This window comes from Bombina bombina, chromosome 11, assembly GCF_027579735.1.
Source record: "Bombina bombina isolate aBomBom1 chromosome 11, aBomBom1.pri, whole genome shotgun sequence".
Lineage (NCBI taxonomy): Eukaryota > Metazoa > Chordata > Amphibia > Anura > Bombinatoridae > Bombina > Bombina bombina.
The window spans coordinates 6,037,706-6,056,674 of NC_069509.1; the positions used below are offsets into that span (position 1 = coordinate 6,037,706).

Sequence of the window (18,969 nt, forward strand, 5' to 3'; positions counted from 1 at the left end):
CCGTGCGGGTGCTGTTACACAATTTTATTAGCTACTTATGGAAGTATATTAACGACTGGTGTGTCTCTTACAGTCGTTTTACTCATATGTGCCAATTGGACGTATTGTATTTCAAGAGCCCTTGTGAGAGATATAGTTCTATAGGATTATCATGCTAGGTATAATTAACGCCCAATACGTATAGTATCCTAGTTAGTTTTAGAATTGTATCTTATTTGAGCCCTATCGCCATATCTTGCTTACAGTTTTTAACGTTATTGTGTTATATCAGATGGAAAGGCAGCCTGGATATTGTTATACTAGTACACGATAATGGTAACTCTGGTCTTGCATCAACTTGGATTAATGCAGTATTATTGCTCCTGTGTTTGCTGGTATATTAGCTTATGTTTAAGTAAGCTTCAGATAATATATTCTATATAATTGTACCACATTCACTGAAATTTATCGTGTATTTGAAACATTACAGGCTCTATTCCCTTTATAGATCTTATTCAAGAATTATCAAATCAAAACAGGGTTCTCCAATTTAGGTGGTTTAGAGTGCTACTGGCCTAATATGGTGCCACTGTGTTGCGTGGAGAAATGTCTATAAATAGAGGGAATATTGTAATAAGGTTAAGCTCTTTATCGACTGATTGTTAGATGGGCGTAGTGTTGTCGATATCTCTTATTATCACAGGGTGTAGGCGGGGATGAATGGTATTAGGAGCGTCTAGCTAATAAATAAAGTGTCAAATATTCCAGCGCCTCATCCGGTTATTCTATCCGGTGCCAGATATTGGATAGTGAAGTGCGCTTAGCTAATCTGCTGATTGTATAATAAACATGATAGTATCAAAAGTTTGTAACAACATTTAAAACGTATACATCCGGGTATTCTCTCCGGTATCAGTTATGTTGTTACCAGCAATGAAATGCTTATTCTAATCTAGTACCACTCGACTGATTCTAGACTGGGTACCTATGTGTGCAGGATATTATACATTTCGGCAGTATGCCTCTGTGATCAAATTATTCTAACCCCCGGTACCACAATCTGGGTACTGGATTGTCAAATATTAGCCTCTTATTATTTAAATTTTTCAGGCACCGCTATCAACCGGCAAGCTGTTAGTTAAAGGGCCATGAAACCCACAGTTTTTATTTCATGGTTTAGAAAGAGAATGCAATTTTAATCATCTTTCTAATTTACTTATATTATCTAATTTGTTTTATTCTCTTGATATTCTTTGCTGAAAAGCATATCTAGATATGCTCAGTAGCTGCTGATTGGCTGCTGCACATAGAAGCCTTGTGTGATTGGCTCACCATGTGCATTGCTTTTTCTTCAACTAAGGATATCTAAAATATGAAGCAAAATAAATAATAGAAGTAAATTGTAATGTTGTTTAAATTTGTATTCTCCATCTGAATCATGAAAGAAAGATTTTGGGTTTAGTGGCCCTTTAACCCCTTAATGACCACAGCACTTTTCCATTTTCTGTCCGTTTGGGACCAAGGCTATTTTTACATTTCTGCTGTGTTTGTGTTTAGCTGTAATTTTCCTCATACTCATTTACTGTACCCACACATATTATATACCGTTTTTCTCGCCATTAAATGGGCTTTCTAAAGATACCATTATTTTCATCATATCTTATAATTTGCTATAAAAAAAATACAAAATATGAGGAAAAAATGGAAAAAAACGCAGTTTTTCTAACTTTGACCCCCAAAATCTGTTACACATCTACAACCACTAAAAAACACCCATGCTAAATAGTTTCTAAATTTTGTCCTGAGTTTAGAAATACCCAATGTTTACATGTTCTTTGCTTTTTTTGCAAGTTATAGGGCACTAAATAAAAGTAGCACTTTGCTATTTCCAAACCACTTTTTTTCAAAATTAGCGCTAGTTACATTGGGACACTGATATCTGTCTGGAATCCCTGAATATCCCTTGACATGTATATATATTTTTTTAGAAGACATCCAAAAGTATTGATCTAGGCCCATTTTGGTATATTTCATGCCACCATTTCACTACAAAATGCGATCAAATAAAAAAAAATGTTCACTTTTTCACAAACTTTAGGTTTCTCATTGAAATTATTTACAAACAACTTGTGCAATTATGGCATACATGGTTGTAAATGTTTCTCTGGGATCCCCTTTGTTCAAAAATAGCAGACATATATGGCTTTGGCATCGCCTTTTGGTATTTAGAAGGCCGCTAAATGACGCTGCGCACCACACGTGTATTATGCCCAGCAGTGAAGGGGTTAATTAGGGAGCATGTAGGGAGCTTGTAGTTTTAATTTTAGCTTTAGTGTAGTGAGGTAGACAACCCAAAGTATTGACCTAGGCCCATTTTGGTATATTTCATGCTACCATTTCACAGCCAAATGCGAACAAATAAAAATAAAACGTAAAATTTTCCCAATTTTAGGTTTCTCACTAAAATTATTTACAAACAGCTTGTGCAATTATGGCATAAATGGTTGTAAAAGCTTCTCTGGGATCCCCTTTGTTCAGAAATAGCAGACATATATGGCTTTGGCTTTGCTTTTTGGTAATTAGAAGGCAGCTAAATGCCGCTGCGCACCATACGTTTATAATGCCCAGCAGTGAAGGGGTTAATTAGGGAGCTTTTAGGGAGCTTGCAGGGTTAATTTTAGCTTTAGTGTAGGTATCAACCTCCCACATGACACATCACACCCCCAGATCCCTCCCAAACAGCTCTCTTCCCTCCCCCACCCCACAATTGTCCCCGCCATCTTAAGTACTGGCAGTAAGTCTGCCAGTACTAAAATAAGAGTTTTTTTTGGGTTTTTTTTTTTTAAAATAATAATTCTGTTCTGTAGTATCCTCCCTTAGCCCCCAACCTCCCTGATCCCCCCCCCAAACAGCTCTCTAACCCCCCTCTCTCTGCCTTATTGCACCATATTGGGTACTGGCAGCTGTCTGCCAGTGCCCAGTTTGAAATGAAATATGTTTTTTTTTTTATTTTTTTTTTAAAAAAATACTATTTTCTGTAGTGTAGCTGCCCTCCCTCAACCCCCAACCCCTACCAGATCGCTAAACATTTGAGCTGCTAAAGTTTTGAGCTGCCCACCCTCACTCCCACCGAGTACCATCATTGTTTCATAGTGTAGGGTTCCCACCCGCCCGCGCGCCCCGCTCCCGTGCACCCGCAATCGATCCCGCCCCCCTTCCCACCGATGGCCGCCCACCCGCCTCCCTTGGTAAGCTCCCACCCACCAACGAACATGGCCATCAATGGCCGATGCAGAGAGGGCCACAGGGTGGCTCTCCCTGCATCGGACGGCTAAAAAATGTTATAGCAGGATGCCTCAATATCGAGGCATCACTGCTATAACATGAAAGCAGTTGGAAGTGATCAGGATCGCTTCCACTGCTTTCAAAGACCAACGACGTACGGGGTACGTCCTTGGTCATTAACTGCATTTTTTTGCAGGACGTACCCCATACGTCGTTGGTCGTTAAGGGGTTAAGTATCCACTAGTGTGTCATGTCCCCACTTTTGCTTGGGTATCGCATGTTAGCTTTAATGGTGGTCAGGTAGGTAGCTCTAATAGTTTATAAGTAAATTGTAATTATGAGAACCACTGAACAGACTTCAAGCATTCGCACATCGTTTTTAAATTATATTCTAATAACTCATTCACACAACAATTCACACCGCTGTTAGAATTAAAAAGGAGAAGAAATCTCCGGCTGCCCTGACAAAGCCGTTAGGCGAAACAGCGGTGTGAATTGTTATGTGAATGAGTTATTAAAATATAATGTAAAAACCATGTGCGAATGCTTGAAGTCTGTTTAGTGGTTCTCATAATTACAATTTACTTATAAACTATTAGAGCTACCTACCTGACCACCATTAAAGCTAACTTGCGATACCGAAGCAAAAGTGGGGACATGACACACTAGTGGATACTTAAAGGGCCACTAAACCCAAAATCTTTCTTTCATGATTCAGATGGAGAATATAAATTTAAACAACATTATAATTTACTTCTATTATTTATTTTGCTTCATTTTTTTAGATATCCTTAGTTGAAGAAAAAGCAATGCACATGGTGAGCCAATCACACGAGACTTCTATGTGCAGCAACCAATCAGCAGCTACTGAGAATATCTAGATATGCTTTTCAGCAAAGAATATCAAGAGAATAAAACAAATTAGATAATATAAGTAAATTAGAAAGATGATTAAAATTGCATTCTCTTTCTAAACCATGAAATAAAAACTGTGGGTTTCATGGCCCTTTAACTAACAGCTTGCCTTTTGATAGCGGTGCCTGAAAAATCTAATAAGAGGCTAATATTTGACAATCCAGTACCCAGATTGTGGTACCGGGGGTTAGAATAATTTGATCACAGAGGCATACTGCCGAAATGTATAATATCCTGCACACATAGGTACCCAGTCTAGAATCAGTCACGTGGTACTAGATTAGAATAAGCATTTCATTGCTGGTAACAACATAACTGATACCGGAGAGAATACCCGGATGTATACGTTTTAAATGTTGTTACAAACTTTTGATACTATCATGTTTATTATACAATCAGCAGATTAGCTAAGCGCACTTCACTATCCAATATCTGGCACCGGATAGAATAACCGGATGAGGCGCTGGAATATTTGACACTTTATTTATTAGCTAGACGCTCCTAATACCATTCATCCCCGCCTACACCCTGTGATAATAAGAGATATCGACAACACTACGCCCATCTAACAATCAGTCGATAAAGAGCTTAACCTTATTACAATATTCCCTCTATTTATAGACATTTCTCCACGCAACACAGTGGCACCATATTAGGCCAGTAGCACTCTAAACCACCTAAATTGGAGAACCCTGTTTTGATTTGATAATTCTTGAATAAGATCTATAAAGGGAATAGAGCCTGTAATGTTTCAAATACACGATAAATTTCAGTGAATGTGGTACAATTATATAGAATATATTTTATCTGAAGCTTACTTAAACATAAGCTAATATACCAGCAAACACAGGAGCAATAATACTGCATTAATCCAAGTTGATGCAAGACCAGAGTTACCATTATCGTGTACTAGTATAACAATATCCAGGCTGCCTTTCCATCTGATATAACACAATAACGTTAAAAACTGTAAGCAAGGGGGGCGTGTCCGAGCAGCGTACCTGATAGGACGCAAACACTGCAAGCTCTGAAAGAATTTTCTATAATCCGCCGATTTGGGAACTTTCAACAGCTAAATCACCTATAAAACTCATTAAATAGCAGTCACTGAGATCACGGTGGCTATATTGCAACCCTTGAAGGCTGTTTTTATGACATCAGAGCTACAGACCGGGCGATTAAGACCTAGGGCAGCGGCCTACCTATAGGTAACGACCTCCCCCGGCTCCACCGGGTTTTCAGTGCTGGCAGCAGGTATCTGCCTTACTGACTTTTTCAGCAATAATACATTGGGGAATATAAGCCCACTAACTTTCGGATTTACACAACCTCATCTCTAGAAGCTGCAGTAACACAACACGCAAGATGTATTGCTGCGCAGCAAAGATGGCCACCACAGAAGAATCAGACGCGCATAATAACTTCCAAGTGCGATGGCATAAATTTGAATTACTGTGCCAGCAACTAATCGAAAATGCTCCGTTTGATATCCTAATGAAGCGCCTCACCATTCCCTCTGCTGATAATACTGAGTTCTCACTAGAGACAGGTTACAGGCAAGAGGAGCCCTTAGAAGATGCTTTACCTTGCAAACCACAACGTATCATGCCGACATCGGAGATAGTGAGCGATCCACACGCAGCACCTTTGCAGCAGAAGATTTCAACCAAATCAGAGACACTGGACCTTTCAGTGGATGAAAAGACATAACTTAATGGCTGTGGCTGAAGGGGGTTTCTGGGGTGGCCCCCGGGAGGCCGCCACTGCATTACAACTACTTCCCACACTGGTAGCTCCGCTTGGTACCTACGATCCATGCCATCACTTGACAGAGGCCCTCCACGTTGTGCAACAATGTCGGCAAGTAGTGTATGACCAACTGACTGTACATGAGACTCTTTTTTTCTGCCAGAGACTTTTTTTTATTGTCCTACTCAGAGCCTCATGCGATACTGTCAAGGTACTCCCCAACGGGTAGACAAAGCATTGGGGCTAAAAATAAATCAGAACTTTAGCTTGTATTATGCCACTATTTAGGCCAGTTGCATTGTTGTATATTTTTAGTTACTCGTTTTAAAAACAGTTAAGTATTCCAAATATAATATAAATAACGGTTGTGGCACACTATAGGGCTCCACAGGATGGTAGCATGATATTATAATGATAAACCAGCTATTTTTGACATCATTTTATTGACACTAGTACTGCAGACATGGTTGATGTCCTAATATTACCTAAATTGTTGGTCTGTCTTCATTGGGGGTATGTGGGGGGCCCCTGGTGTGACATCCTAAACAAACAAAAGCATACCATGGGACATTATTGCATTTACCCACAACATACCACAACACATACTCGCCGGGTGGCCTGCGGCCGAGGCTATGGGCGAAGTAAGATATACTTTACACTTAATGAAGTGCTGTGGGCCCTAAAGTTCAGAGTGCTGGATAATATGCATAAGCATGAAGACAGTAATATTCAATTACAAATCCCTCTTGTGGAATGTATGTCACCCAAATATAGTGCAAACATGGTTGTTGTTATTATTCTTTATTAATAATTCTAATGGTCAGAGTTAGAATATATGGAGCAATATCACTCTTGACATGTTTGGTGTTGTGTTGTGCCTCTGTAAAACACTAAATACAGTGTGTGTGCCTCTTATTTATTTTTCTTTCTTTAGAATGACATTTGGAGGTTTAATCTATACCTTTATTCCCCAATGCCCCTCTGGATTGTGTTTGTTTGTACCTTTCTTGTTTCCTATCTGTGTTTTCTTTATTGTGTTTTATATTGACCCCTAACACCATTATAATTTAAAAGGTAAGGTCCATAAGTGACCTAAATTGCATTATCAGGGGAAGAAATTATAATCCTTATTGCTTCCTTATCTTGTTATTTAGGTTTCAAGATTTATTTGCATTATGTCAGAGGTATCAAGTTAAAAAAAAAAAAAAAAAAAAGAGAGAGAGAGGACTCTTTACATATATAGCGTATATATGTTTATCATACAACATTTGTATTGTCACCTAAAGTATATGATTATGTATGCTTGATGTTTGTACTATGTAGTTCCTCAATAAAAACTTTAAAATCCAAAAAAAAAAAAAAAACTGTAAGCAAGATATGGCGATAGGGCTCAAATAAGATACAATTCTAAAACTAACTAGGATACTATACGTATTGGGCGTTAATTATACCTAGCATGATAATCCTATAGAACTATATCTCTCACAAGGGCTCTTGAAATACAATACGTCCAATTGGCACATATGAGTAAAACGACTGTAAGAGACACACCAGTCGTTAATATACTTCCATAAGTAGCTAATAAAATTGTGTAACAGCACCCGCACGGCTCTGCATAGAATTCTACTAGCTCTGGGATATCCTATAATACAGGTAGACACCTGTGAGTCTAGACCCCCAGAGTGACCGCTCTGGGATAGGTTCACAGATAGGCACCCTATTGGTAATTCACCTCTACAGGCTACCTTCTGTTCACTTGTTGATCCCCCCCTAGGGGTATCTTTACCTACTAACGTGATCAGCGGCAGGTTAAAGACATATGCACACAAATTGGTCTACATAATCTACTAAAACACAAGCACTAAGTGATTAATTCAATCTATAATTGAGTCCTCTAGCAATGCCCTGAGCATTCAATTGTAATTTTCTACTACGGCAAATATATTCTACTCCAGAAGCTATTCCAGCCACTGGTTTACATTCACTCACGCTCACACTGACTGTGGTTTTTAATAAGTTCACTCTGTTTTATTTTAAACTATTAAAAGTTAAGTTTTAAAAATCCCCCTTCTCATTGGAGCCTTCTTCCTATGGTACAATAGTGATTCTATCATTTTGTGCTGGTGAGTGCTAAATTAGTACATTCTTTCAATTGCGGTTGCAATTGATACTGTTGTGTTTGTCTCTTTATGTACAGCACCCCAGTCCCAACTTATTCTGTTCATAATTTTTCTCCTTCACCAATGAGGAGAGTTGAATCGAATTAGGGACTCAGCACCAGTAGTGCCGTCGTTCCCTTTCTTCTTTTGTATATAAACTCATTCACCTCACTGGATCAGCTTAGAGCCATAACCGCGGTCCCACCCTACCTAATTTTTGAATACATTAGAGTAACTAGTTTTTTGTCTAGCTGGGGGTTTTGACCCTCTTCAACCCGTCAACTCTCTATATGGGAAACTAGGTGGAAGCAGGGCCTTTGACTAGGGAGACCTATGTCCGTTAATTATAATTTGATGGATGGAGCAATACCAGAAGATAAAGCCCCGCACATTTTAAAATGGTAACAGAAACTCAACATCTCCATACCTAGTAAAGATTTGCAGCATACGTTCACACTTACAAAGCAGGCCCTACACTGTGTCACAATTTACGAGACGTATTTTAAACTCCTCACCCATTGGTACTACGTCCCGACAAGATTAGCCAAATTGTCCCACCCCACCACACCCCTATGTTGGAGGAACTGTGGTCAAGCAGGTGACATGACTCACATTTGGTGGGGCTGCCCCAAGATCGAACCACTGTGGAACGCGTGCTTCTCCCTGTTAGCTAGTTTAGGGATATCACTACCAAAATCCGGAGATAGCCTTACTCCACATAGGTACGTGTGGCTTGCCTAGGCATCAAGGATATCTATGTATATACCTCTTCTCGGCTGTCAAACTCTCAATTGCCCGATCCTGGAAAATGGTAAGCCCCCCGCCATGGCCTGACATAGTTAAGCTTATGGCATTCCTGTACTCAATGGAGAGGAATATTTTCTTTTCCAGTGGAAGAATAGACCTCTTTGAGATGATATGCATGGAAATCTACTCATGACACCCAATGGCTCCCGTGTCTAGATAATTAAGGTCTATTATCTAGAAATTCAAGAGACATCTCTATTTCCCTAAGGCAGCATGGTACCCTAGATCCCAGCCCTACCCCCCCCCCCCATCCTTTTATCCTCACTCGGAATATACTCACATGTTTTATTATATTTTCTCAGTTATTTGCCTCCTTTCCTGGATGTATCTACAGTTTGTAACTTAGACTGAGGTATTAACCTAACATGGATATCCTTTGTTTCATTTTTTATCACTGCATTAAGATTATGTTGGAAGTGGAGCACCATAAGGTGCATTGTTTCAGGTATTTTAGTTATTAAAAGACTTTAATTTGGATATTATTTTCAGCCAAAGAATCTGTTTATATTTATCCCTCCCTTTTTTTTTTGTTACTCATGGACTTCCACATCTTGGGTATTATATCCCATATGTAACAAATTGTGGACTCTCACCACCTATATGAAAGAAAACATCATTTATGTAAGAACTTACCTGATAAATTCATTTTTTTCATGGTGGCGAGAGTCCACAAGGTCCTCTCCCTATTATGGGTTGTTTTTAACAGTGCACATCTTTTTCCTGTTCCTTTTTTATTGCTTTTTCTTACTCCTTTTTTACACCTCACTTCTTGGCTATACGCTAAACTGAGATATGAGTGAAGTGGGTGGGGTATTTATAGGCTTTGAGGTTTGGGAAACTTTGCCTCCTCCTGGTGGGAATGTATATCCCATGTGTAACAAATCGTGGACTCTCGCCACCATGAAAGAATTGAATTTATCAGGTAAGTTCTTACATAAATTGTTATTTCACATTCTATTGTTCTTTACATAGAAGAATAAATAAATATTCCTATATATATATATATCTGATGGTACTTTGGTACAATATATATCTATGTTTTTTCGCGAAACCGTTAACCAGAGCTCTGAGATAGAGATAATCTGGAGCGCGTTAACTTAAATTTCGCTCAAGCAATTGTGTTTACTTTCAACTTGTAACACGAGCGGAAAAATTGCAATAAATCCCTTATCACTCGCGCATAATTTAACGCGCCACTCTTCATCTGGCCCAATGGTTTTATTTGCTTTTGATAGAAGTACTTTAAATACCTTTGTACTACAAAAATATTTAAAAATAAAAGGAACATTTTCTTCTATCTATTTAAACATATATCTATATATCTATAGTATGTGTGTGTATACATATATAGATATATAGGTATAGAGATATATATTTAAAAATAAAAACAACATAAAGAAAATGTTAAAGGGCCATAATACCCAAATGTTTAAACACTTGAAAGTGATGCAGTATAGCTGTAAGAAGCTGACTAGAAAATATCACCTGAACAACTCTATGTAAAAAAAAAAAGATATTTTACCTCAAAAGTTCCTCAGTAGCCACCTCCCATTGTAAAGGATTTCTAAGCAGCAAATCAGTATGTCTGTCCTAGGACCTTTCTGTTGTGTGTCTCTGTTTGTCACACTGAGCATGGAGGAGAGAAAGAGCAGCAAAGAATTGTCTGAGGATTTGAGAACAAAAATTCTGGAAAAGTGTGGACAATCTCAAGGTTACAAGCCCTTCTCCAGAGATCTTAATGGTCCTGTGTCCACTGTGCGCAACATTGTCAAGAAGTTTACAGCCCATGGCACTGTAGCTAATCTCCCTAGATGTGGACAAAAGAGAAAAATTGATCTAAGATTACAATGAAGGATTGTTTGAATGGTGGATAAAGAACCTCGATCAACTTCTAGACAAATTCAAGCTGACCTTCAGACACAGGGTACAAATGTGTCAGCTTGCACTATACGTCACCATCTGAATGAAAAGGGACGCTATGGTAGGAGACCCAGGAGGACCTCACTACTGACACTGAAACATAAAAAAGCCAGATTGGAGTTTGCCAAAGATCCTTTTGGGAGAATGTGCTGTGGACAGACGAAACACAATTACAGCTTTTTGGTAAAGCCCATCAGTCTACTGTTTTCAGAAAAAGAAATAAGAGTTTTAAAGAAAAGAATACAGTCCCTACAGTCAAACATGTTGGAGGTTCACTGATGTTTTGGGGTTGCTTTGTTGCTTCATTCACTGGATGTCTTGACTGTGTGCATGGCATTATGAAATCTGAAGACTACCAAAGAATTTTGTGGTGCAATGTAGGGCCCAGTGTCAGAAAGTTGGGTCTCCGTCAGAGGTCATGGGTCTTACAGCAGGACAATGACTCAAAGCACACGTCAAAAAGCACCCAGAAATGGTTTAAGACAAAGTGCTGGAGAGTACTGAACTGTCCAGCAAAGAGTCCAGATCTCAATCCCATAGAGCACCTGTGGAGAGATCTCAAAACAGCAGTTGGTAACAGGAACCCTTCCAATCAGAGACCTGGAGCAGTTGGCGAAAGAAGAGTGGTCCAAAATTTCAGTAGAGAGATGTAAAACTCATTGATGGTTACAGGAAGCGATTGATTTCAGTTATTTTTTCCAAGGGGTGTGCTACCAAATATTAAAATGAGGGTGCCAATAATTTTGTCCCGTCTATTTTTGGAGTTTTGCGTGGAATGTGTCACATTTGGCTTTTTTCTCTCCACTTTTTTGTGTCATACCAATACAGACAAAATAAATAAACATGAGAATGCCTAATTTATAATTGCAACAATTTTCTGGGCGAAGTGGTGCATTAACTGACAGAAATGCAGGGGTGCCAATATATGCAGGGGTGCCGATCCTTCAGGCTAGCCCAAAACAGGAGTTAAGAAGCAGCAATTTTCCTTCTTGAAAAAGTGACTATTATTACAATGCACCAGTATAGAAAAGAAAGAACATGAAGATCACGGTATACCGGTGCACTGTAATAATTGCCAATTTTTCAAGAAGGAAAATTTTCTGTGGCTGGGAATAGAGAAAGTTAGGGTGCATTGGAGAGGGGGCCAAATATCAAGAGTTAGATCAAAGAGAACTTCAATGGATACATACACTTAAAACTTATGCACAGTGGGGATTAAATAAGGATACAAAGATTGCTGCTTTTGTTTAAATCTGACATTTGTATTTGAAAAAGACAAGATGTAATGCATTTTATATAATCTATCAATTTCAAATTTATAACACTATACAGATATTTTGACAGGAAAGATAAGATAAAATATATACATGATCAATTTTTTGAATTTCTTTTTTTTTGTGTAAATACAATTTATAAATCTTAAATTTATAATACTTCATGAAATGTCTGTCAATCTTTGTAAACAGACACTTTGACAGAAAAGATAAGATAAAATACATTATATTTAATTTTTTGTATTTAATGTATAAAATGGATGGGGTTTTTTTAAATAAAATACATACAAGATAGGATAATATACATGAAATGTCTGTTAGTTTCTGTAAACAACAGACACTGACAGAAAAGATAAGATAAAATACATGATGTTTAATTTTTTTGTATTTAATGTATAAAATTGATGTTTTGTGAAAGAGATACAAGGTAGGACAATATATATGAAGTAGCAACTCTTCTATATAAATACAATACATATGGGGATTTATATCTTAATATACATTTCGATTTCATAATGTTTAGGAGAGGATATATTTTGATATAAATTAACAACATTGTTGTATCGATTAAACAACATCATTGTATCTATTTAAAAGACTTTTTGAATACAATAATTTAATCAATGTGTCTTTCTCTTTTTGGTGAAAATTCATTTTTTTAATGTTTTAGTTCAATATGGACTTTTTCCTGGATATATTTTCCAACAACTACCTTTTATACTATTGGAAGAATAATATCATGTGACCAAACCATACAGAAACGGACCTGGTTGAGAACTTGCACACAGATGACAACCTGAAAGGGAACTGAGAAATACAACGATCTACGATTCTTTTTAAAAAATGTTACTTTTAGACATTTGTTTAAATGAATTTCTAAATATGTGTTTACCATTAAATGTGGTTTTATTATTTTAAATGTTTTTCTTTTAAAATCAAGTGTAAATCTGACCTCAACCAATGAGGTATCAGATACTGCCCATGATTGTGCATTTAAGGTCACCTGCGATGTGGCATTGTATATGATTTTCTGTAAGCTATACAAAGTTTTTAAATAGCTCTTGAAAAAGACGGTATAGCTGTTAAAACGCTTTTGCATTGAGCAAAATAAAAGATTTTATTTAAAAAAAGCCAGCTTTTTTCCTTTCCTGATCGTTGTCTTTTTGTGATATCACCTGTGAAGTTGTTTGCCTGATATCATTCTATAAAGACAGAACCCCTTTTTGGGAAGATTGTGAAATCACCTGTGGAGCCGTTTGATATTACTCTGTGAGTATACTGCACTTATGTATTAATGTGCTCAGACATACTATGCCAATGTGATATTCTTTGAACACAGATACAGACAGAATTCTTCTGGGAATATTTTTGAAACAGAGAGAAAAATCCTTTGGAGATCCCTTAGAACCAGCGCCTCTATCTGCCAATATACATCGTTTGTACAGCTTTGAGAGAGACTGTTTGGAAGGCAGCGGTTCTAATTAAAGGGAAGTAACTATCCTATTGTATATTCTTTTTTTGTTCCACACAGACACTCACACATGTACATGTACACACGTACACATATGCACACAGACACTCACACATGTACATATGCACACGCACACATATACACACAGACACTCACACATGTACATATATGTTATGGTATAACCCGGATATCAAGGGTTAATACCAGATTAAAGATGCCCTGAATACGGGATCAGCAACACACAAACCCAGTTAATTCCCCCCAAACATGAGACCAAGCTCCATCTTGAGAGTAAAACAGAATGTGTTTTATTGAGGGCTATATGCCCAGTAATTATGCAGGTCTCCCACCTGGTTGACACTCCCCAGCAACAACTGCACAGGAAGAAGATAGTACATTAGATAGAGGGAAGACGCCCTTTTACAGGATACAATAGAATAAACAATTAAACACATGAAAACAATGGAGTCCTTCTTCACACCTGGCAGTCTGACTCTGGAGGTGATTAAACAAGGTGAACGCTTATCACTTAAACTTAATTACAGTAAACAATAGCTGATGCCAGGAAACCTGTGTTTAGAAAATAGTTTCTCAAAACTAAACAAAGTTAACCCTTCCAGTACTCACAGAGGGGTCTGTCACACGGCTCCCTCCTGGTGGGACACTCCGGCAGACCCGGCTTAACCCTTTGGTGGGTCAACTTGGGGATGACCGGACTAGGAGGTGGTAGGAATGTCAGTTTGCCGGGACAATCCATCTGCATTCCCGTTATGAGAGAGAATTCCTGTCCGTATAAATAAGGGTTCAACTTCTTCAGTGCCCAGACCAGGGCTAAACAGTCCTTCAAGTGTTTGTTTTCAGAGGCGCTTCTTTCCAGTTGGAGACAAATCTCATCGGCTTCTTTACAAGTTTTTTGTACCTGCTCTTTATAGGTATCCACAAGCCCTTCATACTGACGTAGGGTGCCCTTGAGTTGCTGCACCTCACTATGAGCCAGCGCCAGCTTCTCCTCCAGTGTCGCTAAGTTTGTCTTTAATGTTTCATGTTCCACTCTGAAGCTGGTGTTTTCTGCGGTCTGTCGGTGTAGCTTGTCTAGCAGAGATTCCCGTTCTAAACACACTTTTTCCTCTGCGCTCCTCTTCTCTCCTGCTAGCACCGTTGTTTAACGTGACCATTTCATCCTCTACGTGACTCTTCTCCTTCATCAGCGCGTTGTAACGGGACTTCCACGTATCAATAGCGGATAGAGATTTACTGAGCTCAGCGTCCTGGGGCTTAGCAGCAAGTGGGTCGGTCTCGGCGGCACGGATCTGGGCACGGGTAGTCACAGGGTTAACATCGGCGGGACCCATGGGAGCGTAGGCAGAAACAAGGGAGGCCAAGTTATTTCCAAGGAGAACATCAGCTTGTAAGTCCTTCATGACCCCCACATTCACATGTCTAGCGCCCACTCCCCAATCCAAATATACCCGGGCAACAGGTAGGCGGAACACAGTGCCCCCTGCTACCCTCACAGCCACAGTGTCTCCGGTGTACTGGTTCTCGGACACCAAGTTCTTTTGGAGCAAGGTCATGGTAGCACCAGTACCCCGTAGACCACTGACCTCCTTCCCATTCACTTTAACCAGTTGCCAGTGCTGTTGCCGGTTATCCTGGTAGGCAGCTTGCATGGGGTCTGCTTCATGTAGGATGCCCCAGCATTCTTCTTCCTCTACGCAGTGGGCAGCAGGCTGAGGGTTACGTGGGTTTCCGCTGGCGGGTCTCCTCCAGGACTGTGCTTGGTTCGCTGTGTTTAGGGGACACTCTGGTCTTTTGTGCCCTAGTCGCTTACATCCAAAGCACTGAATAGGCTGTGAGTAGTCCCGTGAGTTGAACCGGGCTATCTGAGGATAGTTCATGGCTGAAGGCAGTGTGGTAGAGCGGTGCGCCGGGGGTTGGTAACTGGTAGCTGCTGGGGTGACTGTGGGTCTGTACTCCACTCTGGCAGGGATCTTAGTGGTAGCAGTGTCCAGTTTGCGGGCATCCGTATACTCATCTGCCAGGCAAGCAGCTTCATGAAGGGTGGAGGGTTTACGGTCCCGAACCCACTCTCGAACTCCTGCGGATAACTTGTCGAAGCAATGTTCCAACAGGAATAGCTGCAGTACCTCTTCCCCAGATACGGCTTGGCACCCCGCTGTCCAGTGAGCTGCTGTGCGGTGCACCTTACATGCCCACTCAACGTAGGAATCTCCAGCTAGCTTAACAGTGTCTCTGAACCGTCTCCTGTATGCCTCCGGTGTAATCGCATACCTGGAGAGCAGCGCCTCTTTTACAGCATTATAATCCCCAACTTCCTCATCTGGAATGGCCCGAAAAGCCTCGCTGGCCCGGCCGGATGATTTTCCGGATAATATCGTGACCCAGTCCTCTGCGGGTACCTTGTGTAGGGCACATTGCCTCTCAAAATCCGCAAGGTACAGATCAATCTCTCCTTCTGTTTCCAGGAAGTTTTTAAAAGCTGCAAAATGTACCTTTTTCTCTTTTCCACTGGGGTTGCTGTGACTTGGGCTGCTGCAGCGCCGCTTTGGTGAAGTAGGTTGGCCTCCGTGGCTATGACCCGGTCGATAATTTCGGCCCCTTTGTTCTAGCAGGTCTTTAAGGGTGTCTCTTTTCAGCCTTTCATACGGTATTCCCATTAGCTCCGGATGTGTAGTTGCTCTTCTGGGCGATGAGGATCATCCCGTCGCTTGCCACCAGTTGTTATGGTATAACCCGGATATCAAGGGTTAATACCAGATTAAAGATGCCCTGAATACGGGATCAGCAACACACAAACCCAGTTAATTCCCCCCAAACATGAGACCAAGCTCCATCTTGAGAGTAAAACAGAATGTGTTTTATTGAGGGCTATATGCCCAGTATTTATGCAGGTCTCCCACCTGGTTGACACTCCCCAGCAACAGCTGCACTGGAAGAAGATAGTACATTAGATAGAGGGAAGACGCCCTTTTACAGGATACAATAGAATAAACAATTAAACACAAGAAAACAATGGAGTCCTTCTTCACACCGGGCAGTCTGACTCTGGAGGTGATTAAACAATGTGTACTGACAGAGGGGTCTGTCACAATATACACACGTACACATATACACAGACACTCAAACGTGTACATATGCACACGTACACATATACACACAGACACTCACACGTGTACATATGCACACATACACTCACACATGTACATATAGACACGTACACATATGCACACAGACACTCACATGTGTAAATATGCACACGCACACATATACACACAGACTCACGTGTACATATGCACACGTACACATACAGACACTCTCACGTGTACATATGCACACGTACACATACAGACACTCACACGTGTACATATGCACACGTACCCATATACACGCACACGTACACATATACACGCACACGTACACATATACACACACACTCACACGTGAACATATGCACACGCACACATACACAGACACTTACACGTGTACATATGCACACGTACACATATACACACAGACACTCACACGTGTACATATACACACGCACACATATACACACAGACACTCACACATGTACATATGCACACGTACATATACACACAGACACTCACACGTGTACATATTCACACACACTCAGACACTCATACATGTACATATTCACATGTACACATATGCACACGCAGGTATACAGACCTTCTGGTGATCACATTAATAGGATAAAGGACTGGGATGTTTCGCATCACTCTGTTGTCAAAGAAAGTCTCATTTTTCTCATTCTCGCTGCAATGAAGAGATAAGAAGTGTTATTTGGTTGTTTCTGTCTATGTCTTCTGCTATGTGTATGATCTGCTGTAACTGTCACACCAGCTGCCAATTGGATCATTGACCTACAGATGTGCAACTGACCTTTGTGACCTGGGCACAGATGGCAGTGAGGTGACTTCTATGTAACCCGGGCACAGATGGCAGTGAGGTGACTTCTATGTAACCTGGGCACAGATGGCAGTGAGGTGACCTCTTTGTAACCTGGGCACAGGTGGCAGTGAGGTGACCTGTGTGTGACCCAGAATTAGATGGCAGTGAGGTTACCATTATGTGACCCAGGAACAGATGGCAGTGAAGTGAGCTCTATGTAACCCGGGCATAGATGGCAGTTAAGTGACCTCTAATTGACCCAGGTATAGATGGCAGTGAGGTGACCTCTCTGTGACACAGATGTCACTAAGGTGACCTTTATGTGATCCGGATTCAAAACCTCCCCTTCCAACTACCGCCCTTTTTCCTTACTCCCTCTTGCCTCAAAGCTCCTCGAAAAGCTAGTTTATGCACATCTATCCCATTTCCTTACACTAAACTCTCTTCTTGACCCACTGCAATCTGGATTTCGTTCCTATCACTCTACAGAGACAGCAATTGTCAAAGTTACCAATGACCTACTTACAGCAAAATCCAAAGGCCACTTCTCTCTGCTTATCCTCCTTGACCTGTCTGCAGCCTTTGACACTGTTGACCACCCTCTTCTGCTCCAAACCCTCCAATCCTTCGGCATCTGTGACACAGCTCTCTCGTGGTTCTCTTCCTACCTGACTAACCATACATTTAGTGTAGCCTTCTCTGGAGCATCCTCTTCCCCGTTACCACTTTCTGTTGGGGTACCTCAAGGCTCTGTCCTTGGTCCCCTTCTCTTTTCAATCTACGCGTCATCACTAGGTTCCTTAATAAAGTCTCATGGGTTTCAATACTATTTGTATGCAGATGACACCCAAATCTACCTCTCTGCACCAGACCTACCTCCTTCCTTACTAACCCGGGTCACTAACTGTCTTTCTCACATCTCATCTTGGATGTCCTCTCACTACCTTAAGCTAAATCTCTCCAAAACTGAACTCCTTATTTTTCCCCCTTCTTCCAATGTCTCCACCCCCAAAATTTCTATAACTGTTGATAATGCCATCATTACCCCTACCCCGCACGCCCGATGTCTTGGGGTCACACTTGATTCAGATCTTTCCTTCACTCCTCACATTCAGTTCTTGGCTAAAGCCTGCCGCTTCAACCTTAAAAACATTGTTAAAATTAGACATTTCCTTACACAAGATACAACCAAGATTTTATCCACTCTCTCATCCTTTCCTGCCTCGACTACTGCAACTCCGTCCTCTCTGGTCTACCTAGCTGCCACATAGCTCCTTTACAATCCATTATGAATGCCTCTGCCAGGCTCATCTTCATTACTCGTCGCTCTTCATCTGCTGCACCTCTCTGCCAATCCCTTCACTGGCTTCCTCTTGCCTCTAGGATTAAACATAAAATCCTCACCCTGACATATAAAGCTCTGAACTGCACTGCTCCCCCCTACATCTCAGAACTTGTCTCTAGATACTCTCCCTCC

At 40.5% G+C, this 18,969-nt stretch overlaps 1 protein-coding gene and 1 long non-coding RNA gene across 2 annotated transcripts in view; one reads left to right on the forward strand and one right to left on the reverse strand.

Annotated features, from left to right (window-relative positions):
- Positions 1-12,902, forward strand: part of LOC128642435 (uncharacterized) — a 35,850-nt gene extending 22,948 nt beyond the window's left edge. Inside the window, exon 3 of the long non-coding RNA XR_008399657.1 lies at positions 12,759-12,902. This is a non-coding gene — a long non-coding RNA (uncharacterized LOC128642435). The remainder of the gene's footprint in view (positions 1-12,758) is intronic.
- Positions 1-18,969, reverse strand: part of ITGAL (integrin subunit alpha L) — a 450,284-nt gene that overhangs the window by 108,733 nt on the left and 322,582 nt on the right. The window contains exon 23 of the mRNA XM_053695200.1: positions 17,271-17,357. Within this exon, the coding sequence (XP_053551175.1) occupies positions 17,271-17,357 (87 nt within the window). The remainder of the gene's footprint in view (positions 1-17,270; positions 17,358-18,969) is intronic.